The sequence below is a fragment of the Zonotrichia albicollis genome, chromosome 4 (genome assembly GCF_047830755.1).
Source record: "Zonotrichia albicollis isolate bZonAlb1 chromosome 4, bZonAlb1.hap1, whole genome shotgun sequence".
In the NCBI taxonomy this organism is placed as follows: Eukaryota; Metazoa; Chordata; class Aves; order Passeriformes; family Passerellidae; genus Zonotrichia; species Zonotrichia albicollis.
The window spans coordinates 74,028,668-74,055,850 of record NC_133822.1 but is presented as its reverse complement, the minus strand read 5'-3'; the positions used below and the strand labels follow the sequence as shown (position 1 = coordinate 74,055,850).

The following is a 27,183-nucleotide window of genomic DNA, read 5'->3' as shown; positions in this document are numbered from 1 at the left end:
GCAGGGAGGGCCGCCTACTCTCGTGTCCCCGTGTCTCGCCGTGTCCTGCCCGCTGTCATGTCCAACTACATCCACGTCCCGCCCGGCTCGCCGGAGGTGCCCAAGCTGGACATCACGGTCAGCGAGCGGGACGGGCCCGGCTACCGCCAGGGCGCCCTGCAGCTGCTGCGCCGGCTGCGCCCGCACTGGAGACCCGAGGAGGTGACGCTGCAGGTACGGGGGTCCGCGGCCGCTTGGCTGATAGGCAGGGCGGGGAGCGGCGGGCGAGGCAGGGGCGAGGGCGGGCGGCCATTGTGCGGGGGAGCTGCCGCCTTGTTTCCTCCCCTCTCTCCCTCCCTCCTTCCCCCGCTCGCCGCCGCAGCCCCCTGCGCGGAGCCCCATTTGCTGGGCGGCCCGGCGGCGGGGCGGGGCGGCGCGCAGCATCCCCGGCTGCCGCCTTCCTTCCTTCCGTCCTCCTGCCGTGCCGTGCCCTGCCGCGGGAGCTCGGCTGCCCGTGCCGGCGGCGGGGAGCGCTCCGGAGCCGGCCGAGGGACGGAGCGGGGGCCGCCGTGCCCGTGCCTGTGAGCCGGGGCACAGCGGGGCACGGGCCGGCCCAGCAGGCCCCTCCGCCGCCCCGGGCGCTCCCACGGGCGGTGCAGCCCTGTCGGGTGCTTCCTGCAATAAAAACCAGAATAAATATCTGCCTTGTGCTCGCATCCGGGCTGGGCCTGGGCCCCGCTGAGGCCCGCGCTCGCTGCTCCTGGCAGAAGCGCCGCTGCTGTCTCTGCTGCTCTCTAGGTGAGCAGGCACTGGGACTTGTGACGAGTCATCTGCCGGAGGATTGGCTGCTTTGTGCTTCTAGAATATACTGAACATGGCCCCTGGACTCACAAACTCTCGCCCGTTTGCCTGCGGAAATAGCGGTTCAGCCTGTGGTTGGTCGAGCATTTTATTATATGCTCAGCTGTGTTATTCAGCAGTTGTTATTACGCGGAGGTGTCTCATTTCAATGAAGTTCCTCTTTGGAGAGCTGCCGAACTAGTTTGTATAGGAAAGCTGAGTACGCTGAGGTAATGGTATATAATTGGTCTGAAATTTTCTGATGTCTTGAAAGAAGAATGGAACTTGATGCGTGACAGTCCCGTTAGCATGAAAATAAAGCTAATGAGCTTTTCCTAAGTAATCTGTTTCAAGTAGTGGCCATAAGTTATGCACAGTCCCAACATCTCGAGGTGCAATGAAAATAGCTTTTTACAACATACGAGGTTGTTAAAGCTCATAGAATATCTTGATTTGGGAGGGGTCCATAAGCATAATCCAACTTGCTGCTCCTTGCAGGGCTACATAAAGTTCTGAATAGTTTTATTCTTTTGGTTCTCTGATGACTGCAGTTCTCAGCAAAAAATATTTATGTGTTTCATTCAGAATTGGTGAAAAATGGAACCAAAGCATCATTTTGTTAGGCAGGGTGGGTTGTGTGGGTAAAGGGGTAGTAGCTTTAAGAAAAAAAAAAAAGAGTTGCTTCCTTCTGGCACTCCCTTTGCAAGAAACAATTGACAGGATACAAACCACCAGTACCATTGGTGTGGAACAGAGTCTCTGTTGTCTGGTCCCACGGAAGTAAAGCAGGAGATCACTGTCTGTGGTTAGAGGTTTCTGTCTACAAAATACCTTGAGTTCAGTTTTTACCAAGTTGCTGTGAGAGCACAGCCTCTCGGCTTGGTGTGTTCCCTTGGAAGAGCGATCCATTCACGTTCCATTCCCAGAGCCCTTCAGCTGTGGGCTGTTATTTCTGACCCTGTGGCCGCTGCTGGGGCTGCAGTGGTGTGCAGGAGCAGCAGTGCTGTGGTTTGCAGCCAGAGCTGCAGTGGTGTGCAGGAGCAGCAGTGCTGTGGTTTGCAGCCAGAGCTGCAGTGGTGTGCAGGAGCAGCAGCGCTGTGGTTTGCAGCCAGAGCGCATTCAGGGGCACCTGCAGGGCACACACACTGCCTTGGCTCCGTGTCACTGAGCAGGAGGATGCCCTGGAGCCCTCCCTTCACACGGCTGTGCTCAGCAGGGAGGTGAGGGTGGCACTCCTGTCGGGAGAATATGCCTGACTAATCTGGAACAGCAAATGCACAGAGAATAGGTTTAATGATAGCGCAGTGATGGGTTTAATGAGCTACTGCTGCTTCTTCAGGTGGACTCTGCCATTCGCTACCTTTGCTCTTAGTAATTCTTGGGTCAGAACACTTAGTAAGCAGTTGAAGAGTCCAGAGTTTGATTTGAAAAAGTTAATTAACTTCTCTTGGAAAAAATTTACTGTTGTGAGATAATTTGTTTAGTCAGCTAAACAACTTTGAGACTGTAGTTAGTAAAGGTTAATGCTTAATCCTTGCTTTCCCCAAGATTTATAAGTGCCTGAAGTCAGGGATATATTTTAACATTTGCATTATTTTTTTTGCACCATAGCATAAAACACAAATGTAGGATGGAAGATGAAAGTAAGCACTGAAGATATTAATTTTTATTGCATTATTTATCAGTAAGGCTATAACATCAGAAGCATCACCTGTTACTTTTTGCAAAGGAAGCAGCTATACTGTAATGTGTCTCCTCTATATGAAGTTATAGGTGAGTTTTGTCCCTACAGGGCAGTACAAATGTTCAAGTTCACCCACATTGCTAGGGAGAAACAGAATTTTTCTGCCTAAACACTCATCTTCTTGTATGTTGCACACTTGTCAGCTGAAAATGTCCTAGGAACTGCACAGAACTGGGTGCTTGATTTTCTAACTCCTGAGCATTGAGGTTTGCTTTCTCTGCCTTTTGCAGTAGACACTTTTGGTTCTGGAATGGCTGTTTTGTAGTAATTGCTATGTTGAGTGGTTCTGGTTGGAAGGAATCTTTGGAGGTCTCTTCCAAACTTCTGCTGAGAAACTCACTGCTTGCTAAATTCAGAAACTGGCTCTTGTGAACATGAGAAACTAGGTTTTTTTAAAATTTCAATTAAAAAAGCTTTTCTAGCCCAAAACAGGCCTTCTGAGTTTTGTAAACTGCCTGAATTTTGACAGTGGGCACTCCAGTTTTTATATTCTGCATGATTCTTAATGAAATGTGAAAGCTTAATTGTCTTTACTCTTTACTTGTTAAAAGAGGTTGTATTACCCTTCCTATGTAAAAATGCGCTCACAGGTTGGATTTTTTTGCCCACCTTACAAATTCCTTATTTTGTCTCTTTTGTGGAGGTTCGAGGAAGATCAGTGTTTGCTTACAGTGTGGGAGAATTGTTACCACTTCAGCAGTGCTGATCCAGGATTCTTTTGTCCCTTGTACGTCTGGTGGCAAAGAAGGATTCAGTTGGGTAATGCACAATTTCTGCTCTGCAGGAAAAACCTGCACTCTATCAGAATTTCTAACCATTCTGAAATAATATTTAGTGTTGAGAATACAGGCTGCCTGTTTTTTATTGGTGAAAAGGCTCAATACCAATCGTGTTAATTTATACCATTATTTGGGTAGACCAGAATGGTATATGTGGGAAGAAATTTGTTGAGAAATCATTCAAAGATCTAAAATAATGAAAGTGTTAGGCTGGCAAACACTGCTCCTGTCCTGGATGAAACTTGAGCAGAGGTGGAAAGAATTTGTTTTGCAAAGGGGATTAAATTTTTCATAAAGGCACTCCTTAACCTCCCCATGCAAATCCTGCAAGCAGCTATCATCTCCAAATAAGTTGGATTCATTTGCTTTTTTTAAATTCTCTGAAATATTTGGGCATTCCTTGTTTTTTGGTAATATGTTTTTTTTTTCTCCTGGATTTACATGCCTTTGCACTTCTCAATATTTGGCATGATTTTGCTCCTGCAACACTTTATAATTTGCAAAGATTTGTTCCTGCAGCTATGAAATGTGAATGGGATGGACCCAAGGCTTACAAAAAATTGTACTTTTGCCAGTGGAACAGCCACCCACCTGCTGCTATGTTTACCAGCTTAGCTTTTGTCTTTTTTTCCTTGGATTTTTCATCCTGACTTGCACTCAATAGCTTTTCTTCAGGCAGTATTTGCTGTCTGCTGGTCGAATTTATGTGCTTGTGCTGATCTTGATCTTTCAATAACAAACTGTCATTTGGTTCAGAGTTCTGAACTTGTTGGAATATTTGTTAGTTTATTTAAACAGACTGAGCGTGGGTTTGAAAGCATTGAAATAATTGCAAATGTTAGTGTCTGGGAAACAAAGTAAATAAACCAACTTTATTTTGTATCTCAGTGCTGTTAGCATTTTTCAAGCGAGATGTTTATTGCTCAGCTGGTTTTGGCACATCACCCCCTTCCTTCAGCAGTTGCCTCATGAAGAGGAAGGGCTGAATCCACAGAGAAGTGCTGATGGCTCCAAATGGAGAAGTGGTGAGTGAGGAGAAGAATAAGAAAAGCCAGAGCTGCAGCCTGGGCTGCATTACTGGTGCTTTGTGGAAAAGCTGCAATGTGAGGTGTGCCTTGAGCACAGTGCCACAGGACTGAGTGTCCTTGAGGCTGGGTTGGTTCCTCCAGTCTGTTTCAGCTTCTGATGAGGTTTGCTGATCTCCATCCCTGTTCCTAAAGGTTTGTGTGGTGTCTGTGGGGCAGGAACTGTGGTGGTGTTTCATGCGAGTGGTGTGCCTGAGGTAATTGAGCTGTGCGTGGCAGAGGGTGCTTGGTGCTGGCTGAGGCAGTGATTGCAGGGAATCCATGTGTGTTTGGGCACAGCCTGGAGGGGGCCATGGCAAGGGAGATAACTTATGCTGCAGGCTTGGGATGGAAATTGTAGCATTGGAAAGGAATAGTCCAGGACAGCTCAGTTCTGTCCCTCCCTCCCCAGCCCCAGGCATTGCACATCAAAATCTTCTGGGGGAGGAACAGCGAATTCATTCTTTGGTTTAGAATAAAGTCTTAGGCTCCTTTCCTATTAGCTTTATAAACTGTTATTATTGTTTAAAAACCTGTAGCTCTTTTTGTCAGTACCACAAAATCTGCAAAGCCAATTAATCACTTTCAAAGTGTTAATTGGTTACCTGATGCTGACTGTTTTCAGGTAGAAGAATATTCTTCAGAAACAGGGTGAGAAATAAGTAACTCATTATTTTTTTTCCCCTGGTATTAAAAAAACCCCAAAAACAAACAAAAAGGCCCAAACCAAGTGAGATGGCATGGAGGATGTGGCTCCAGAGCCTGGAGAGCTCTGCAGGAGGCTGGTCATGTGGGAATTTACCCAAGGCAAGTTCCTGCGCTTGTACTTCGTCCTTCTTTTATGAATAGCTACAGAAAGGCAGCTACAGTAGCTACAGAGAGAGAAATAACTGGCCTTGTTCCAAACAATTCCGTTCTTGACCTGCGTACCTGTGGATGTGCCTGTGTAGACTGTACTTTTCCAGAAAATAGATCAACTTGGATTTACAATACAAAGTTGAAGGTTTGTGAGCAATAAAGAAGCATGTTATTGAATTCTGTTCCTTTCTGGAGATCCTCAAGTCAGTCTGGGGCTCAGCAGCAGAATCTGGGGAATTCCTGCTGATTTAAGCTTCTGTTTCACATCACTGTTGTGTTTTTATGGCACTGCAGTACTGCTTCCTGAGTTCCTCCTCCTGTGGATGTCATAACTCAGTCTGGAAGGGAAAAGTCAGCCCTTCTGAGTCATAAGTACTTTCTACTTTGCCCCATGACACTTTTATTTCTGTCTGTTTGTTCTTGTTACGTGTGATTGCAATTTCGATTTCATTCTTCTGAACGCTTGGAACAAAGGGGTTACAGAGGAGCTTTTCATGGAGCACCTGCTTATGAGATGGAAGCAGATGCATCATATGTCCTTTCAGGAATCTGGTAACCCAATAACAGTGCCTTTAGGGCAGGCTGTCTCTGAGGTGCTTCATGTGCTGCTTGTACCATGGGCTGCTCTCTGAGACTTGAGTAGCTTACGCTTATTTGTAGCTTTCTCACCTTAAGTCTGCATTTCATCCAAGAGTTTCTTTTTTCCTAGAAAGCCTTGGATTCAGGCTAGATCTGATTGTGAGCAGTATAAATATAATCTCCAGAAATGTTTCTGAGTTTAATTTTACCTTTGTATCAGCTCATGTGAAAGTATGTATTAAGCTGTGATAAGCACATATCAGTAATTAACTTTTTGTGGATTGCAGCTGTGTCAGAACCTTGCTGCTGGAGGTTTTTTATGTGTTGCATGGTGTTCTAAACCTCTGTTATCTCTGTATTTTTTTTAATTTACTCCCAGAATTCTCTACTTTCATTGCATTTCTGTAGATTCTTCCATCCTCTTCCACGTGGCCTTGACACGTTGCTGATTATCTTATCCACATCATCACAGTCTGTTCTCTGCTTTTCATGCTCAACTGACACCTGGGCTATAGAACTCCTGTGTTGCTCTGCCTAATTTCAGATTCTTGTGGGCAAGGTCTTTTAAGCTGATTCTTTAAATGGTAAAGGTGTTCTGAATAAAAGAGTAAAGTGACTTTTGTTCTTTTAGTGGTGGTGGCAAGCACTAGATGTTTTCTTAGGATGGAATATGGAAATTGTCTACTTGGAATTATGTTATTAGAAAAGTAAGTGAACCCTTCTGCCTTTTTCAACAGCAAGAGCTAAAGTGCCCCTGGGTGTAAATAATTATTTGTAGCAGCATGTTACAAATAGATGCTAATCAGTAGAGTTCCTAAATTAACAGTTGAGGGAGTCCAATTTCCTTGTTGCAGATTTCTTTTTATTGGTGCTAATGAAACTTCTTTTAAGGGGATAATAGACCTATGACAGAAGGTGTAATGTGCCCAGAAGTTTCTGTTCAACAGCATGACAGCTCAAATCCTTACTCTTTCTTTGCACCTGCACTATGAGCATTTTTTTTGTAGTAGCACTGTTTCTGATTACCTTAGAGCTGTGTCTTTTTCATAGTACCTTTTTTTCTTTAAAGTACATTTTGGAAGCTTTCATCTAAGTATGGCAAAGAGACTTTTTGACTTGAGCAGCTCAACATGAACCACTTCTGCAAAAAGTATGAAGTTCACTTAAAACAAATTAATTCTGGGTTTATGTTAAAAGGCACCTCCCTCCCCCCAGCCCATAACAGAACCCCACCCAAACTGTCCAAGGTTCTGAAGAATGATGATGCCTGTAAGCCTGTTTGCTGTTGTTGGTGTGTTTTTAGCAGAAGCAGTTTTTCACTAAATACCATGGCTTAGAGTAGTGTGTGGCACACAGCAGATCTCTGCATTTGTCAGTATTTTTGTTCTGGGCCTGACTTAGGGCTTGAGGCAGAAGTCATATCAGAGGGTGCATGACTGGCCAAGAGTAAATAAGGAAATCAAACTGTTGTCATTCAACACTTAGTATTCTGATCCTGATAAATTGGTTTCCTTTCTTCAGCTGGCTTTCTGACCTCACTGCTATTAACAATAAGAAAATGTTTGTTATCCAACTTGAAGCTGCTTTTTGCTTGTTTTACTGTGAGGATGTTTTGTGGGAGGGTTGAATTAAGAGTTAGGGTTTTGAGGGCACAGAGTGGAAGAAGAGCCATGACTGTAAATACAAAACCCACCCCCCATTTATATTGAAGTGTTTTCTTCATGATACTCCTGTCTTTAAGATTTTATTTGCTAGTGCTCAGTGTAGTAAACGTGTGTTTGGGGAGCTAGGGGATAACTCAGCATTTCCTTTGTGCTTGTTGAGGATGCAGAGTTGGGTCACTCACTGCACTGTGTGTGCTTTGCAGCTGTTCACTGATGGCATCACCAATAACTCAGCGCTCCCCTCCTCGCTGGGGATGCAGAGTTGGGTCACTCACTGTGATGTTTGTGTGTGCCTTGCAGCTGTTCACCGATGGCATCACCAATAACTCAGCACTCCCTTCCTCGCTGGGGACGCAGAGCTGAGTTGCTCATGGTGGGCTCACCAATAACTCAGCGCTCCCCTCCTCGCTGGGGATGCAGAGTTGGGTCACTCACTGTGTTGTTTGTGTGTGCTTTGCAGCTGTTCACCGATGGCATCACCAACAAGCTGATCGGCTGCTACGTGGGGGACACGCGGGACGACGTGGTGCTGGTGCGCATCTACGGGAACAAGACGGAGCTGCTGGTGGACAGGGACGAGGAGGTGAAGAGCTTCCGAGTGCTGCAGGCCCACGGCTGTGCCCCACAGCTCTACTGCACCTTCAACAACGGCCTGTGCTACGAGTTCATGCAGGGAGAGGCCCTGGATCCCGAGCACGTCTGCAACCCTGACATCTTCAGGTGAGCTTCAAACTCTGAAATCTCAATTCATTTGTGTTTAGGGAGTTCTGCCTGGCCTGAAGCACTTGGAGTTTGAGCAGAAAATGTGCATTTCTGTAAGCCTGTGCTAAGCTGATGCTCACACTGCCTTAGTTCTGGTAGTTGAGTGCTGAGCAGTGATCCCTGCTGCCTCCACAGAACACTGTGCTCGTTAAAGGTCTGGTTATTGTGTGACACTGGCACATCACCATTACAGAGGTCATTGAATGTGCTGGAGTTGTAGGGGGCTTGACTTAAAGTATTTCCAGCTGTTTCCAAGACATTCCTTTTGTGAATAGATACCAGAAAGTTCCACTGAGAAGTGATATTTTTAATCTGTTAGCAGTGAGCAGAAAGTGCTGATGATGTAAGATTTTAGTTTTTCATGTGTGTGCTGAAATGTATTTGCCTAAAAATAGCAGCTAATTTAAATCAATACTTGGAAAAATAAGCAGGAGGAGACTGTAAATGCAGATGAAGTTTGTGTGCTGTAACTGAATTCCAACCCTTCCCTACACACAGGTAGTGATCCTAATGAATTCTGAGTCTTGAAATGTGCTGCCCTAAATAACATTAATTTAATTTTAATTTTAATTTTTTTTAGACTCATTGCTAGACAGCTTGCTAAAATCCATACTATTCATGCACACAATGGATGGATCCCTAAATCCAATTTGTGGCTGAAAATGGGGAAATACTTCTCTCTCATACCCACAGAATTTGCAGATGAGGAAGTAAATAAAAGGTGGGTATTTCATCATGTTTTTTCCAGACTTCACATTCCTTCTGCTGCAATTTGTGTTTGTACAATATCATCAGACTTTGTGTTGCTCAGAAGGTAGACATCAGCTTAAAAATATTCATGTGACTTTGAAATAATGGACTTGCTGCATTGCAATTAAAGAATGCTCTGGCAAAGTGTTTGTTCTTTTACAACATCAAATTGTTAAAAAACTGAGTGAACATGAATAGGTAAGTAGAAATGTAGAGGACAAAATGGCCATTGAAGTGTATACTGTGACTAGACTAAAACTTAGTGCTGATTTCCTCAGTACAGATAGAAATGGTACCTAATGCTGTTGTGCGTTCTTCTTGGAGGAAGTACTGGAATGTGAGCAAAAAGTGAATGAAATAATGCAGTAATTCTGTTAATCTTTGCACCTTTAAGATGTGTGGGAGTGTATTCATGTCCTGCTCCTGATTCTTGGGCTGCTGTTGTGTTTACAGCACAGATAATCTTCAGAAAATTGTTTTCTGGGAGGACAGAGAAAAACAAGTGTCGTAATTTGAGTGCTGTTGTGCCTTGGGCAAGAGTGCCCTGATTTGGAGAGGGTCTGTTGGGCTATTGGCAGGGAGAATGTAGAGACAAGGGCTTCATTACAAATGCTTGCTGTGGAACCCAGAGTGCTCAATGTTAACTCTGTTTCCTTACACCTGGAAAGGTTCTTAAGGGACATTCCGAGTCCTCAAGTTCTTCAGGAGGAGATGGCCTGGATGAAGGAGAGACTGTCAAATTTAGGATCACCAGTGGTGCTCTGCCACAACGACCTGTTGTGTAAGAATATTATTTACAACAAGAAGAGAGGTAGGTGTGAGTAGTGAGGCCTTTGTGCTGTACTTGCTGCGCTGCATCAGTGGTGGTGTTGTACTCACTTGTTGGGGTGAGCTAGTGGGAGCTTTGGAGACCCAGTGTAATGGCAGTGATACCTGTGCTTAATTAGCTAATTCTCATCTGTATGCTACTGTATAGAGGAAGAAAATCAGTGTTCCTGCTTTTCTTTAATGACCTTGTGAATTTGTTAATCCCCAGCTTGCCTGTATGCCTGGGCTTCAAAGTGTTTAACTGAATGCTAATTCTCTTCTGGGTGTATAAAGCTTTTAGGAAGAAAACAAGATCATGCAGGTATAGAAAATAACATGGAAATGGTCTCCTGCAACATTTTGTCCTGGTGTGTGGTTGTGGGGAATACCCTTTGATAATGAAGTATCTTAGTGATATTAATTACTACATTCAGTAGCTCCATTTGTTTTCTGCATGAGGTACACAGACATCTTGAAAGATTCCTTTTGTAGATCCTTGCTTTGTTTAAACAGTTGTAGGCAGCACACATCTTGGCAAAAATGAATTACAGTTGTGTTTCTATTACTGTACATGTAACTCACAGTTCATGTTATTGAGATCTGTTAAAGCTTCCATATAAACCCACAGCTTATTGATTTTAGTGGTTAGGGGCTCGGTTACTGAGGGAATCCATCAGGAATTAAACCTAACAAGGCAAACTTGTGAGGCTAAAATGGCCACTGTGCAGTAAAAATACACAATTTTCCTCCCATTTCAAATACCTGAGCTCAGCTGAATGTGACTAATCAGATTACAAGGCTTTCTCCTGAAATAAGGATGACGCATTCCTTCTAGTAGCTGCATATTTTTGTGCCAGCTGAGTAGGATTGTTGGTATGTAAGTTATGTGCCTTAACTCCTAAAGAACAGGAACAAAACCAAGCTGCTGCTGGTTCCAGTATGAAAACTGCTCTATGTGCTAACACATTTCTGCATCATGTGTGAATTCTGCATCACCATGTGAACTGAGGGAATAAACTATATTGGTGATTTGTGTCCAAGTTTCCCTCTGAGTAATGCCCCTTTGAAGGGAATTGCTTTCAGTTATATATGTCTGTATGTGTATATGCACCCTAGCAATGCTAACAACATAGATTTTGAATTCTGTGAGTTCAGTACCAAGCTTGAGAGGTTTTACTGACTTTCAGTGATGGACTGGAGCTCTGCTTAAACAGAGAAAGGGGGGAAAGCATAAGAGCAGACTTGTGGTCTCACACACTTGGAGTTGTGATACTGTAGTACCAAAACGAAATCTCTTTTTACCATGTGGCTTTTTTTAGTGCTGGAATTACCTTAGGTTTTAGCATCCCAGAGCAGACCCACTGAGATAAAAGTAATTTTTGGAGTCACTTTTCATAGCAGATGCATGCAACAAAAAGAAAAGGATCTGAGGAATTCCTTTAGAAACTTCCCAGTTGTGGTGGATAGGCTTGAAGCTCCTAATTGGAAAAACAAATGCAGAGTGCTTTTCTTTTTGTAAGCAGACAGGGGGAGAAACAGTGCCAGCAGTGCATCCCTTGTGAGCAATGCTGCAGTTAAAAGTGTGTGAGTGTTCAGGGTTTGGAGGCTGGGTGGGGAGAGGGAGGTTTGTAAGTACTGAGGCTTCGAGCAAGCTGTAAACAGCTGAGGAAACACTTGGAAATGTGAAGTAAATATATTATTGAACTTATGTTTGAGCACTGTGCGTGTGCTGTGTTGTGAAACTTGTGCAATCTGGGTACAGCAGGGACCACTCTCATAGTAACCAATCCTCAGTGCCATCTGTAGAAAGGATGGTTGTCATTTGGAAGCTGTTTTTTATGGCACACTTTTTACAGAGCATCAGCAGGAAGCTCAGCTTTAACTGTAAAGAAACGTGTATAACTGGAATTGTGGTTAGCAGAGCAAAAGCTTTCCTTGGTATAAAAGAAAATTGTCAAAGAGCACAACATGTAATCTTTTCAAAGATGAGCTGCACTAGGCATGGCATCAAATTGTCTGAAGGTAGTTAACATTTTTGGTGAATGCAATACTCTTACTAAGTTCACTCTTCCATCTAGAAAAGCCTCTGTGTGTCCAAAAGACCTTGGTGACTCTAAACTGTAAACAAAAGAAAATGGATTTTCTAGATTAACTACCATATTTTTTCTTTATTACTCACTAAAATCTGCAAAACTGGTAGTATTGTCTGGCTTTTCAGAAGCTGTCACAAAGGAAACATAATTTATTTGTTTTAGTAGTACTGTACTTACAATTTTTTTGAATGCTTAGTTTGCACATTTACTGGTTGGAGGGATGTATGGGGATGTGTTTAAGCTACAGACTATCAGGATGTACTGGGACTTGTGTCCAATGCAGTGTGAATAATTTTGGCTTGTACCTGAGCTTTGCCTTAGCCTTGTCCTCTGCATTAAATTCCCATCAAGTTTACAGAGTTGCAAGACAAATCCTAGTCATACCACATACTGCTTCTAAGGAAAATCAGTCTCCTGTCCTTATTTATAAGCCTGGAAGAGCATGTTGAGTGTTAGCTTCATTTAATGGAGCCTCACTCATCTGATTTGATTTTGTTCCTGCTGTGGCTGAGAGAACTCTGCCCCTTGCTGTTTTGCTAATGTCCATTCTCAGTCACTCAGGATATGGAAATCTGCAAGTGGTACTTTACATAACTTATAATTATCACTGTCATCTACCCCTTGAAGGATATAGTTCAGCACTTCACATTGCTTTTATTGCAGTTTTGACATCAGGGATATTCAAAATATGCTTGAATCTTGGTGCTGCTTATTTATAGACCTTGTGTTCTGATGCTCCTACATTTGTTTGGTTTTTGTGGTTGTGGGTTTTTTTTTTCCCCAGTGTGACCTGGGAATTTCCAAAAATACCTGATATTTTAAGAGTATTCAGACACTTGCTGTTCAACAAGATCCAGCATCAGAGGTTTTTCTGTTTCTGTGTGCTCTTTTTGCACATATGCAAATCAGCTGGCAGGGAGATGTTTGTAGGTAGATGGATAGTTTTGTTCTGTTTATTCCCTCTGCCCACCCAATGTTTTCTGTGATCCTTGGTAGGAGTGTGTGGGTGCTCAGTGCTTCTGAAGATGGAGGCTTCTGCTTTTGATCTAAAAATCTGTTTTGTTTTGCAGAGCTCTTTTGGGCATTTACAGCTAAAATTATCCTTTGGGTGGGTGAGCTGTTTGTGAGTTTCCCAGCGTGTTCCTAGCCCAGATCCTTGACTTTGAGCTGTTTTCCAGGGGCTCAGTGAGCAGGATGGGACCCAGCTCAGGGTACATCCCTCAGCTTGGCAGGGGAATGCTTTCCCTGTGGAACCATGGAAAGGAAAAGCAGCTGGGAAGAGAGGTGTCCTACCTGTCAGATCCCTGAGGAGATCCAGAGGTGCTTTCTTGGTTCCTGCTTGGTCTATGTAAAAGTGCATTTCTGGGATATGGAATCCAGTGAATTCTGCATCTCCCTGTGGGTTTTGTGGGGCGTGTTGCATGTTTCTGCAGGAGATGCCTGCAAAAAGGAAATGGGCTTCAGCTTGAAATATTCCCTTCTCTTGACATGCCTGTTTCTGTCAATAGCAGTCGCTTCTCCAGAGAGCTTGTTTACAAGTTTTCTCATTTCAGTAAAGCACAAAGACACTTAGACCAGTGTCTCTTGCTCTCAGGAATATTGATGGGATGTACAATTTGTACATCTTTTGGAAACCTTGAAACAGCTGCTAAGCCAGTAATGTAAGCCAGGGCTTTTAGAAGTGGCTTTCTCCTATGAACTGCAGTAAATCTTTAAAAACACATTGATTATTTAAACAATGGCTGCTAACTTTCTTCTGCTTTTCCTAAAGCAGAGCAGATGTATGTGTGTGTATGTACTTATATGTATAAGTACATCTATAGTGCACATTTTTGAAGCAGCAAATGTCAAAGTTTTTGCTTTCGGTTTTACAGAAAAAACTGTGCAGATTTATTTTGAGCCATTGTGCATAAATTAATTTAAAAGGTTGAGCTGCACAGTAGGAGGAGTCTGAAATGGATCAGTGCAAATGCAAAGCTTTTTTGCTTTGAACTTTTGTCTTATCAAATGGGAGTTTGCCAGGTTTTCTCCATCTGGTACCCAAGGGCTGGGCTTGTCCTTGTTCCTGCTTTGTGAGGGCACAGCCTGGTAACAGCCCCACCCATACCTTGTCAGCTTCAATTTCTGCTTCTGTGGAATATTCTTTATATCTGGAAGTAAGTTGTTTAAATGTAATTAAAAATTCATGATGGCACCTAGGGATGTTCTAGGTGAAATCTGCTAATGAAAAATTTAAAGTATTTATGTCCATATTTTACTAGCAAGTGTTCACCTGCTGTGTTTGGATTTTAGGTGAGGAAGGAAGAAAACAAACTTTTCAATACAAGTGATATTAAATGTCTGGGGGGCAGAAGGGGCTCAGGAGATGTGCTGTGGGCACTCTTGAGCAGCTTCAATGCGTTTTCCCCAGCTTCAGTGCAGGTGAACAGAATTTGGAAACGTTTGGGGCTGTGTTTGCTGCTTGATCAGCCCTTGTTTGCACAATGCTGCATAGTTTGGTACCTTTGGCAACCTCAGTCTGATGGTTTGTGGGGCTGGTTGAATCCAGCCTAAAAAAAGCAAGTTTGGAGTAATCTTGCTTTGTAGGAGTGGAGAGGAAACAGGAGGCATCAGTGTGTTGCAATGTGCTAGTGCACTGTGGCTGCACAGTTGTGTGATGAATAAACAGGGCTGTTACTTGGTAGTCAGGGAGAAATTGATCTGCTATTTCTACATAAAGTTTAAAGAAAGAATGTGCTCCAGTACTTCTCATTTTGAGAGTGAGGGAGGCCCTCATGTGGTAGAATTTAAAATTGAAATTCTCCTACTCAGACTCGAGGCATAGAGAATTGTGAGCTCTAAATTTAAGAGCTGTGCTGAATGAATGTTTACCTTTAAATATCTCATATTGTGGAAGTCACAGCCTTACCCTGAAATGTCTGAGTGCACACAACCAGGTACAAATGGGTTTGTGGTTTGTTTTCCCCAAAACTCTTCAAAGGACACCAGAGGATCAGGGCTGGTGCTTGATTTGATGTGTTGTCTGATGTTGCTGCTGTGGTCTCTCACACAGGTGATGTGCAGTTCATAGACTATGAGTACTCTGGCTACAACTACCTGGCTTATGACATTGGAAATCACTTCAATGAGTTTGCAGGTGAGAATTGGTTTCTGAGGTGAGAGTTGGCTGGTTTTACTAAAAACCCCAGTAACCTCGTTCCTGTTTTTGTTTGTGTATCTGGTTGCATGCTTACAGCTGTCAGCCCAGGACGTGTGGCTGTCATTGTGCAGAGCAGCTGTGCCCTTCCCTTGCAGGTGTTGTAAGCCAGGGCTGGAAGCATCACATCCCGTGTTCTGATAGTTAGATGAGTTCAGAGCCCGCAGCTTCCACCCTGTCCTGCTGTGGGGTGGGTGTTGTAAGCCAGGGCTGGAAGCATCACATCCTGTGTTCTGATAGTTAGATGAGTTCAGAGCCCACAGCTTCCACCCTGTCCTGCTGTGGGGTGGGTGTTGTAAGCCAGGGCTGGAAGCATCACATCCCGTGTTCTGATAGTTAGATGAGTTCAGAGCCCACAGCTTCCACCCTGTCCCCCTGTGGGGTGGCCCAGCAGACAGCCCGCTGTGCTGAGATGCTGTGGCTGTCACTCTAGAGGTGACAGTGTCCTGTGGGATTGCACAGTGCCAAAGGCAGGATGCTGTGTTTGGGGGTGGATTTCAGTGTGTGCACCAACTACTGGCCCTGTCCCAAAACAAGAAGTAAAGGCTCAGACTGTGTCATAGGGAAAAGGTGGGGTTTTAGCAATATGGTGCTTTTAGAGTAATTTATTAACTAGTTCAAATTTTTTACAGCAAGTGCCCCTTCATTCCCCTTACTCCGTAAGGGAGAAATGACCCCGTGTGTGTGCTGTACTATTTCAGAGCATGGGGCAGCAGGGAAAACCTGCATAATGATCAGAGCAGATGGAAAGCACACCCTGGTGTAATGAAGAGCCCTAATCTACCAATTGCTTCAAAACAATGTTCAGTTTAGATAACTTTAAAAAAAAGAAAAAAATCAGAGTGTGTGCTTGGTAATTTGACTTGTATAGTTGGTAATTTAAAGATTTGGAAAGCAAGTTAAATTAATGAGAATTCCTGAATTCCCTGAGAGTGATAGTGGAAGGAAAATGTGATCCAGGCTTGGGGCTCCTGGCAGACTCCCTACAGCCTGTGACTAAGCACCTCCAGTATAGGAAGAAAAATAGGATAGAAATTATTTACAGGCTCCTAATCCTACCAGCGCCCTGTGGAGGAGAGAGGCAGAATCACAGGAAGTTTTCTTCAGATGTGGGCTCAGTGATAACTGGGGATGCATCTGGATTTGGCTTGGGATGTTGTGGCATACAAGTCTCTTTTCCTACAAGAGGTGTCATATTTGATCTATTTGTGAAGGGTTTTGTTTCATAAAGCAAATACTTTTTCTGAAGCTTTTTCTCAAAGTCCAAAGTGTTGAATCCCAACATACAGGCAGACTCTCTCTGGCTGAAAGCATAAATTTGTAATGTGGAGCACTCTGATTTGTATGTGGGACATTCTTGGCAGCATGTAATTGAAGGTGAGGTTAAGTGAAAATGTGGTTGTTTGTTCACATCAGTCTGTGCTGTGTGTTGGGGTGGGAAGGGGCACAGAAATGAGACTACTAGTGGTCGTACTAATGGTACTACTAAGGGTTTCTCATGGTCTTTGTATGCAACATAAGGTTCTGATAGTGTTGTCTTTTCCTAGGAGTAAATGAGGTAGACTACAGCCTTTATCCCAACAGAAAATTACAGGAGCAGTGGCTGAGATCTTACCTGGAGGCCTACAAAGAATACAAAGGATTTGGCACGGAAGTCAGTGAAAAAGAAGTTGAAGTTCTGTATGTCCAAGTCAATCAGTTTGCACTGGTGAGTAACAAACACTTGATTAGAATATTTTAAATGAGGCAGAGCAACCTGACATTCTTTGAAGAAATGTAGTTGCTATTTTCTTGAATTTGAATGTACTGACATGTAAAGAAAACTTCCATGAGAAATAAAGCTTTGCTCTTCTATGGAAACTTGCTTCTCTGTTGCCTATTAAATATTCTCTGTAGAATATTCCTGGTGAAGGAAGCACTGCACATTCAGAAAATGAGAGATGAGCTTTGAGTGAGGATTTCTGTTGGCCTGGCAAGTTTAAGTTGGCCACAGCTTATGGGGGGTCTTTGAATTTTTGTAGTGGTGACAAGGCAGAAGAACACGGTAGTGCTTCATGAAGACATACAAGCTTAAAAAGCTTTTTAAAAGCTAAGATGATAACGTTCTGTTAAAGTAGAATATATGGATTTAATTCATTTTGTCTTTTGCAGATAAGTAGGTCACTCTAGAATCTTGCTGATCTTGTTTTGCCTAGATGCCGTGACAGGAAATGTTTCAGCCAAAGCGCTTTTATGTTTTCTCTTCTGAGGATAACATTTGTAGAAGGAGTAAGGCTCAAGCAGCCACTTTGGCCTTATTTTAGTCCTCTTTCCTACTGATTCAAGCACTCCTCTGTTACTGTAATTCCCTGAGTTTTCTGGCACAAGCCCCTGGCTGCAGTGAGGAACAGGAGTTCACAGGAAGCTGATTATTAAACCCGCTTTAAAACCAATGGCTTGTGTGCTGCTGTTCTTTTACAATGTTGGTTGTTACTGTCCAGTTCAGCTGGCCCATTCATTTAGGACACTTGGAGCTGCAGTTTAGCAGGCTGGGGGCCTGTTTGAAAGTAAATAGCACTCTTTGGTCTGTTTCTAACAGTGGCCATAGTCATGTTTAAGGGGATGGAGTTGTGTTTAGAGAGCAGGTCAGGGCTTGCCTGTAGAACACCTGTGCACAAACACCCTGACTGCTGTGTCAGGTCATGTGGGGAGCTTTGCTAAGGGAAAACTTGACACAAGTTCATGGCTGTTGGTGTAGAGTGATGAACTGCAGCTCTCTGGCCAAGCTGTCTGAACCAGAGGTACAGGACTCACTTGGGCACAGGTCAGTTGCTGTTTTGAGGTGTTTTCAGCTGTGTCCCTGCATGGCTGCTAAATTCCTGGCCAAGTGTTCCTTGCAAGCCTCAGGAAGCCATTTAGGTTATTAGTATGAGCAGTTCATCTGCTGAAGCTCAAGGTCTGTCCACAAGTGTCTTCCACAGGACACTGCCGAGCTTATGGCCATCACATGTTCATTCTGAGGTGTGTTAACACCATGTCATTAACATGATCCATACTTTCAATGTGAAAGTGAGCAGAGGCCTCCAGGCTGCTTCTCTGGACTCCTAATGGAAGTAAGTCTGGACCAGATGAGAAATTTGTGTAAATGCTGATAAAATAGAGCTTTTCTTAAAGCATTACATCTCTCTTTGTCCAAGCCAGCAGAGAAAGTGAGTGTAATTGTACAGGTCTAAGGGTGTAATTGACAATTCATAAGGCATTTCCTGTTTGCACTGGAGCTCAATACATGTGGAGTAATAGAAATTTACAGCAGTAGAGGTGGTGGTTACATTTCTGTGCATTTTTTAGCGTGGTGTATATAGTCATACAACAATCTTAATAGGTGACATAGTTTATAAATGGAACACTGTTTCTCTTGACAAACAGCAATCAGTTGGATTTCCTTGTCTGCTTGTGAGTAATTTATTCTCTAATACTGCTTATAAATCTCTTTGGTAAAGAGAGATTAAATGACTTGACGAAAAGATTGGGGTTTGAGTGTTCTCTTATAGATGAAGTTTTGTCTCTGTGAGAATGTTAATGTGTTAGATTTAAGATAAGGGTAATTTTTGCTGCTATTGTTTTTTTTTCTTTCAGGCTTCACACTTCTTTTGGGGACTGTGGGCTCTAATTCAAGCCAAATATTCCACCATTGATTTTGATTTTCTAGGGTAAGTGTGCTTGCTGTGTACAATCATGGAATACTAGAGGGTGGAAGGGACTTGTGGGGCCATTTATTCCAACACCCCAGCTGTCAGAAACTGAGATCAGAGCAACACCCCTGACCTTGTGACCATACAGTAAAACTCTTCATTTGTAAGGGAGAGCAAGGCAGCAAACCTGTCTGTCAGCGTTTTCTGTTGCTGAGAGTTCTCTAAATTATGTGCCCTGGGCTAAAGCACGTAGTTTACAAGGCAAGGAACATAATGCTTTTGGGAATCAAGTGTTTTTTGCTGGGGAGACAAAGGCATGAATGCCAAGGTGGTCAGTAAGGTGTGCTGTCAGGTGCCAGCCCTACATTTCCAACAGTGAGAGTCAAGGGTATAGTGCAAAAGAGCTTGATTACTTATTGCATGATCTGTGTCTCTGGCCTTTTTAAAATGGCAACAAGCAGAGGAATTAATTTCTCCATTGGGGACCGAGCCAGGTGATAGGGTTCATCGTTTTACCTGGCAGGAGGTCCCACCTGGGGTTTTCTGGGCTGGATAATGTCAATTTTGTGGGTAGGGCCGACGTGGGCCCCGACTGGCTGCAGTACCCGGCAGTGACCGCTGGAGGGCGGGAGAACACCGGCGATAACCCAAACACTTGGGAGATTGGGAGATGCTGTGTTTTCATCGGGTTCCAAAATTCCTGTGGCACTGCACCTGGGGGACAGTCCTTTAACAACAGTCAAACACTAAACCTCTACCCTTGGTAATCCTGGAGCTGCATCTCTTTTGCAGGCTGGGACTGGGGGGTGGTAGAGAAGAATATATTCTATGGAATGTATTCTATAATACCATTGCTCCGTTCCTAATTTCTTCCTTTGGCAGCTGCTAAGAGTCAATTTTCTAAACAGGGTGCTGGGTGAGTGGAATTTTGACTAGTCCTGCTTAGCATGGCTGTTGTCATTGAAGAGTTAGCTGTTCCTAACCTGGAGTGTCTCTCTCCCTTTGACCAGGTATGCAATTGTTCGGTTTAACCAGTATTTCAAAATGAAACTGGAGGTCATGGCGTTAACTCTTCCTGAGTAACGAAGAGGAGGACTCTTACCAAGTGGATAGACAACCCCTGAATCTTTTCTCAGAACAGATACTGGAAAAAAGCTAAACATTTGTTGAAGTGCTGTAATGCTCACTTGGTGGTTCTTGCTTTATAAATAATGCCTCTAGACAGTCCTTCAATGTTAAATTTATTATGAAGAACATACGTACTGCTGTTGATATAAAACGGATTAGAAACTTGCTAAATCTATCAAAATTTGTAGAAATGGCAATTTCATCCTTCTTTGTAATTTAACATATGTTGTATGTGAATTATTTATTATACGTTTAACATGATTCCATTGCTGCTTTCATCGGTTTGTGTTAAAGTTGGGTGCAGACAGTGAAGTTGTTCCAAAGGATTTAACAACTTATTGAAGTTGCGTTCACTTATGCAGAAGAAGACATGTCAGAGACATTTGTTCTTTTAGAGGCCTGTGAGCAAAAGGAGTGACATAGACTTGTGATATCTCTAGTGTGGTGTAGCTGCAGAGAAAGGTTAGGATGATCTTTATTTCCCCCCTTTTTTTTAAAGGTAGCTTTCCATAGGATGGTACTTTTCTTTTGCACAAGAATCAAGCAGCTTGTTGAAATGATAAATAACATTTTGATTTTTTTTTTGGTCTGGATTGGGCTGTAGAAATGTTGAAGTTCTGTGGCCACAAGGTTCTCTGAGGATATTGTACCCGCCGCTGGTGTTGGGCGGACAGCCTGCCCAGCTTCTGGGAAAGCTGCTTGTTTATTACATGTACTCTTAGTGCAAAGCACCACTATTGCAAATCTCTCCTCCTTTTTGCAACCTGGTCCCGGATGTGAACTCTGCTGTCTGTGTGTGTCGTGCTGCAGTGGCAGAATGGACTGTTGGACCCGAGACAGGAGAGCAGAGCTCCCGGTGAGCCTCGAGACGGGTTCACGGCTCCTGTACCGATGACAGCCTTCTGCTTTGTCCCTTCTCACCTTGGATCTTAAGTCTTAACTGCCTGGCCCGTACTTGTGCAAATTCTGGTATGTCTGGTGGTTCTTTTTTGTTTTCTGTCAGCAAATTGCTTTTGAAAGCCTCCAGTGTGAAGGACATTATGGGGAAGCGTATGACTTTGGCAGTGAGGCTTTGATCATCTCACACGTTTTATTTCTTAAAGCTATTATACCAAGAATGGTCTGGATTACAAAATGCTAACTGAAAAGAGAATGTTTACCTAACAATGCATAAGTTTGTGTGGAAAAGAGGCTTTAACTGTGCAAGGGAGGGTGGGGCTGGGGGCAGGAGCTGGGAAGGAGCCCACAGCAGGAAGCTCAAGCTCAGCCGGCGGTTTGGGGCTAGGCAGACTCTGATACTCTGAAAACTTTGCACTTTGGTCACATAAGTGCCCACGTGTACAAAGTCTGGCGTGTGCTCGAGCACATGCAAACACAAACTTAGCTGGGGAGTCTGTTGTACAGACTCCAGCAAAGATATTTATTCAGAATTGCTTTATGGCACATGGCAGTGTGTGTACGTGTGTATAGCACGTACACGCCTGCATACACGTGTGCTTTACAGAAGCTTGGAGTGAGGCAGGACAAAGACAACTCATGTGAATGAAAAATCTTCACCAATAAAGACCATTTCCAATGGTATCCTGTTGTTTTACAAAAGCACCGTTTAGGATTTTTTTCCTCTTGTTTGTATTAATCTATGAATGTTTTCATTTTATTTTTATTCAGTCAAAACCTTAAAAATCTTTATACAAATGGGAGAGCTGGGAGTTTTTTTGTAACTTGAAGTGAGGTAACGGTTTTCATTAGCTGGAGGCTACTATACTGGACAAACTCTCTTTGATTTGAAACAAATAGCTTAAATAGACATTTATCTTTTACTTTGTAGCAGTTATCAAGGATGTTGCTAGAGCTCATGAAGGCACTGAAGTCCTTAATCTTCTGTACTTTTTCTCCCTATGGACTTTACTGACATTTGATGAATAATACCCTGCTGTCTTGTATTTCCTTTAAGTTCAGCAAGATGTCCCTGGAACTAAGATGGCTAAAGATTTTTGAACTCTGTAACTATTTTCTTCCAAGCAATGGCTTTATTTCTGACAATGTTGCTTTGTATTTATGAAATACTTTGAAAGAAGGCTGTGAAGTTCATTTGGTCTTGGGAAATCCAACAGCTGACAGGTCCTAAGTTTCCCAATGGCAGAACACATTCCCTTTTCAGGTACCAGTACTACTTAGGTTTGGAGTTACTGTAGTTTTTGTCAGTAGTATTGTGTTTGTACAGCTCGAGTAGCAATAACTGCAGGAGTGGAAGTTTGCTTCCGCAGAACCAAAGCTTTTCCTGAGTGCAGCTCAGTCTGTCCCTGTGGAGGGAGCCTGTGAAAGCACTTTGAGGCAGGTAGCAAACAGTGCCAGCCCTCGCTGAGCCGCTTTGAAGGAGCACAAGGACCGTCCCAGCTTGCAGTGCTGGTCAAGGCTTTCAGCCTGCACGTGTGAATTCACTTGTGCACTGCTCTGCATCAGCTGTCCCTCCAGAGCAGTGCAGCTTACAGCCATTGGTGACAGCTCTGAGGAAATGCTGTGAAGCGTCTCCCCAAATGCAATGCCCGTTGCCTTGAGCCTTGTTCCACATCCCTTTGAGCCAGTGGCACTCGGATCTCCTCCTTTCCTGGGGAGTATCTGCAGATGCATTCAGTTGGAAGCAGTAATTTGCATTGCAGATGGTAAGGTAGCTTGAAACTGTGAATACAGGACATTCTGAATGTAAGTTAGGTACTAGAAAACATGTACTTGTTCACTTGATTTATCTGGGTCTCTGTAGTAGCAACATGAAATACTGGAAGGAGGACACAAAATGACTGAGCTCTAGAAACATCCTGTAGTAGTTTTGACTGTGACTTGCCAAGAAGATACTCTGTTGCCTTCGTTAAGCTAAGGGCACGAATGCCAAAATTAATAATTCTTGCTGTAGTTAGAGCTATATTGTAAATATGAAGAGGATCATTAATCTGGGCATTCTTGCAGAAATAGCATCAAGTCAATAGACTGTAGTGGCCTGGTTGCTTTTGTAAAGCAGAATAGTGTGATTTTTTTTCCTTCTCATTTCTGCAGTCAGATCTGGCTAATCCAGACCTAATTTCTTAGGTCACTCAAGCACTAAAGCTTTCTGAACGGTCACTAGTCTCCTGTCACATAATGTTAAATCCCTTCATTGCCACTTGTTGATTTGCTTTTTAAAAGGATGTGAAGTTTGCATTGACCAGGTCTGACTGTAATGTATATACAACAGTGTAAATAACCATTTGTAAATTAGTGTGAATTGTACTCTATCTTGCATTTATGGACTTGTGTATTGCATTGTATTCTCTCCTATTTTGTAGAAATCTTGTTGTAAAGAAGAAATCTAACTCTGTGTGCGGACTTCTTTTGTTAAATTGATTTATAATGCAGCATAATACTTTCATGTTAAGATATCCATTTATAGCCTTGGACACCCAGTGTCTTTTCCCCCCCATTAGCTTTTTTGAAATCTTGCTCTTGGGAATGAAGAGATCTGTACAGTACTTAGATGAAGAGAAAATCTGTTCTAATAACAGGGCAAACCATGTGTCAGAGGTGTCTGCAGTACCAGTGGGACAGGGAAAGCTGTTAAAATTGTTTCTTTAAACCTCCAAACATTTTTTATACATTACTGAATGCTGTTGACTTGTAAACTGGGGGTTGGATTGAAGCACTCCTGAGGTGTGCTCCCATGGGGAGCTGTGTGAGGTAGCTGTGATAGAGGCCCTCCAGTGCTTCTGGTGGGTGTGACCTTCTAATAGGATTAGTTACTAACTTGTCAATGCTTGTACTGAAAGCCCAAATCACTCATAGAGTTCTGTGAATTCATTTACCTCAACATTAGAACTGTTGGTACCCCTTCAGAGTGTTTAAAACTTATAGCTGAGATATTTTCCCTGTGTGTGATTCCTTTCCCCTTCCTTCTTGTGCCCCCAGTCCTACTTCTTTTAGCATAAACATGAATCTAAAATCTTCCTTTCCATATTTGGTTTATCACTATTTCCTTTTGGACTAAAATTGCATTCTGCTTTGTCAGTGCATGACTTCTGACCTCATCAGAATTATTTTTTGTGTAAGAAGTCCCTTTCTGAAGAGGCCTTTAACCTTGGAAACACAGACATAACAAAGGTTAGTTTTTCCCCTGACTGTGTTTCATCACTGTTGCCTTTCACTGTCTGGTATGAACTCTTAGTTTCTTCTTCTCACTGGTGTGTGGAATACCTCAGCTGGAGAACTCTGGTTTGCAAATCTTGCTCTCCATCTGACAAATCGACCTTGGTGCAGTTGGTGCAACCTGTCAGCCTTACCTGTGGTGACACTTGAGGTTACAAAGGTCCTGGGAAGTGAGTTTATCCAAGGAGTGCTAGTCAAGAGGAGGGATGGGCTTGATAAATGTGAGTAAAAGGAAATCACTCACTTGCAATCTCAAGATTTTGCTGTAGCAAGGTGTTGAATATGCTTGTTTACTCTCATGGTTTAAGGACAAGAGTAAATTACAAAGGGTGAAGTTTGTTTCAGAATGAAGCTCGGATTTTTTAAAGCCTTTGATAAGTAACAGAAGATTTCAAATACTCTTTTGTTACTCATACCAAAAGAAGTGTTAGAATTGGGTACCTTTCTGCTGAAATGAAGCTTTGTTCCAAACCGCAGCGATGCTGCAGTGTCTGCTTCAGGTGCTTGTGTGTTCTTGTTTTCATGGTTTTTGTTATTTGTTGTGTGTTAAGATCGCTGAGCTGCTGCAGTTGGCAGCCATCTCCGGTCATCTTGCCCACCCAGCAGGCTGTAGTCATGGCAGTGGAGCAGAAAGGGTTTTTCAGGCCTGGAGGGAATGCCAGGTGATGTGGAGCAGTCTTGCAGATGATTTCTCCTCGCTCTTTATGACTGAGTGCAAACACTGATGGTTTTCAATGGCTGTGGAAGGCAGGAGGAACCAAGCCCTTGGGCCTGTGCAGGGTAGATGTTCTGTTAACCAGACACAGGGGCTTTGGGAAAGGGGCTCTCAGCAGTGGGAAATCACACCACTGCAGGTGCAATGGGTTGGCTCAAACCAGGCTTTGTGGCTTAGAGACCCTCAGTGGGAAGGCAGCTGTGTGAAATGTTTGCACAGGCTGGCTGTAAGGAGGTGCTCCATCCCAGTGAAGTGCTGAGACGCTGGATAAGGCATTGCTTCATTTTAAAATGGTTTTCTTTTTAAGTGACTTTTACAGTTGGTCTGGTCTGTAGAGATTATGTAATTAGGAAACCAGTCAACCTGTGGAGAGAGGGAAGAGACTGTTCCAAAAATCATTTATACAAAAGGAAGCACCTTTGTAGCAGATCAGTTTGCAATTCATTGTGGTTTGGGCTTTTCTGTGTATTTAATAATGTGGATGGTGCTCTGCATGGGATTCTGTCATAAAGGGTTTTATTACTATTGGGAAATGTCAGAAAACTGACTGGCATGGCCCTGGAGACCACTGGGACCTTAGATGGCCAGACTTGACCAGATGACCAAGGTTTTGGTTCAAGGTTTCACACTCTGATCTGCAGCCCTCTGAAGCTGTCAAGCTGCTATCACAGTTCCCTCTGCTGTGAGTTTAGATCATGGACTTCCCCATGTCTTTGGTTTGGTGTTTGTAGAGAGGGGACACAGAGGGAAACTTCATGGGAATTGAAAGGAAAACAAATTACTTGAAATCTAACAAGCAAACTTTGATGCTAAATGATGAAATAACTTTAGGTGCTGCACCAGCCTATTTTTGTGGCATTGCAGTTATGTTTTTCCTCTATTCAGTGGTTTTGGGTTTTTCCCCACATAGAGGCCCATACAAAATGCAAGATGAAAGAGACCCTGGAAGAGAAATGTAAAAATACCGTATAAAATGGATCAAATACAGCATGAACTGGAGAAAAAGTATCTGTTTCTAATTTTTTGGTAGTGTTAATTCCTAAGTGTTGTCAGAAAATGTGTCCAGCCTTCAGTGTGTGAAAGAGTTTATTTTGTAGCAAGTTTCCATGTTCCATTTTGTATCGCAGTGTGGCAGTTACTGCTGCTGTTTGTGCACAATGCTTTGATGGTCTGAGCACGGAGGACGTGCCCAACCTTTGAGGTGTGGCTCCAGGTTGGAGCCCTTGTCCCCTGAAACCCTCTGAACACTTGCAGACACAGGGCCACAGCACAGGAGGAATATTTTCCATTGTGTGTCATTTTCTTTGTTACTGCGGGTTTTTCAGCGTTCTTTTAAACACAAGTCCACTCGTGTCCTGTGAGTAAACTGAGGTCAGTTTGTAAAAGAGCCTTTGTCATCCCCCGGAGTCCCCCTGCCTCGTGTGTGTTGTGGTGTTTAGGTGCATCATCTATTCATTGGAGTGAATTGTATTTCTTTTGAGCTAAATGTGATTGAAACTGTTCTAAGGCCTTCTACCACTGATTAAATGAAGTAATGTACCTTTCAAAGAGATTTATATTGTGTAAATAATTTCAAAGTGCAACAATAAAGTTGGTTTCTAATGGCACTGTTTGTATATATTGTGATGATTTTGGTTTCCCCAGGTTTGGGAACTCTTGGTACAGAATAGGCAAGAGTTCTTAAAGGGTTTTGGCAGATGCCCAAATGCGTATCTCTCCATGGGATTGACAGTGCAGCTAAAAATAAATATCTTGAGCCAGAATTTGCCTTGTACCAAGTGACTTGTTAACAGTTTTGTATGTTCAACAGGCTTGGTCATTGTCTGCTGAAATTTAACGTGGGAGACAGGATTTAGATGGATCATGGCTGTCAGGAGGGATCACTGCCACCAAGGAAAAGGAGGAAGGCATGCAAAGTTAGGGCTGCACTGGAGTTTAATTTATGCCTCATGAGTGCTGTTTTACCTCTGGGGGACCATTTTACAGGCTGATCCATGATGCTGGAAGTAAGCTCTGCATCCAGTGCTTCCACCCACAGGCGGGGTCTCTGAACTCACCCCAAAATGGGCCCAGCGTTTATGGGCACAAACCAGCAAGTCCAAGTGGCTGGGTTGCATTTTACCACAGAAACTCGTGGATCTGATAGCCCACATGCCAACACAGGGACCAGGGCGTGGCTGGGAGAGTTTCCCATAAAATACCCCATAAAATACCCCACAGCCAAGTCTCTGCTCATGTCAGCTGGGAAAGGTTCTTGAAATGCTGCGTTTCTTGCAGGTAACTGCACAGGTGATGTGAAAGGCTCTAAAGCAGTGGGTTTGGTGTTAAACAGAGAGCCCCAGCATCTCAGCCATGGATTTTTAGCTCAGTCACACTGGTGG

General features: G+C 43.3%; 1 protein-coding gene across 1 annotated transcript; it reads left to right on the top strand.

Annotated features, from left to right (window-relative positions):
• Window positions 1-57: 57 nt before the first annotated feature.
• Window positions 58-26,409, top strand: ETNK1 (ethanolamine kinase 1). Its single transcript, XM_074540138.1, has 8 exons — window positions 58-213; window positions 7,968-8,227; window positions 8,850-8,990; window positions 9,688-9,830; window positions 14,972-15,055; window positions 16,663-16,823; window positions 18,731-18,804; window positions 19,797-26,409. Exons 1-8 carry the CDS (start codon window positions 58-60, stop codon window positions 19,867-19,869), a joined length of 1,092 nt encoding a protein of 363 aa, XP_074396239.1. The 3' UTR covers window positions 19,870-26,409.
• The last annotated feature ends 774 nt before the right edge of the window (window positions 26,410-27,183 follow it).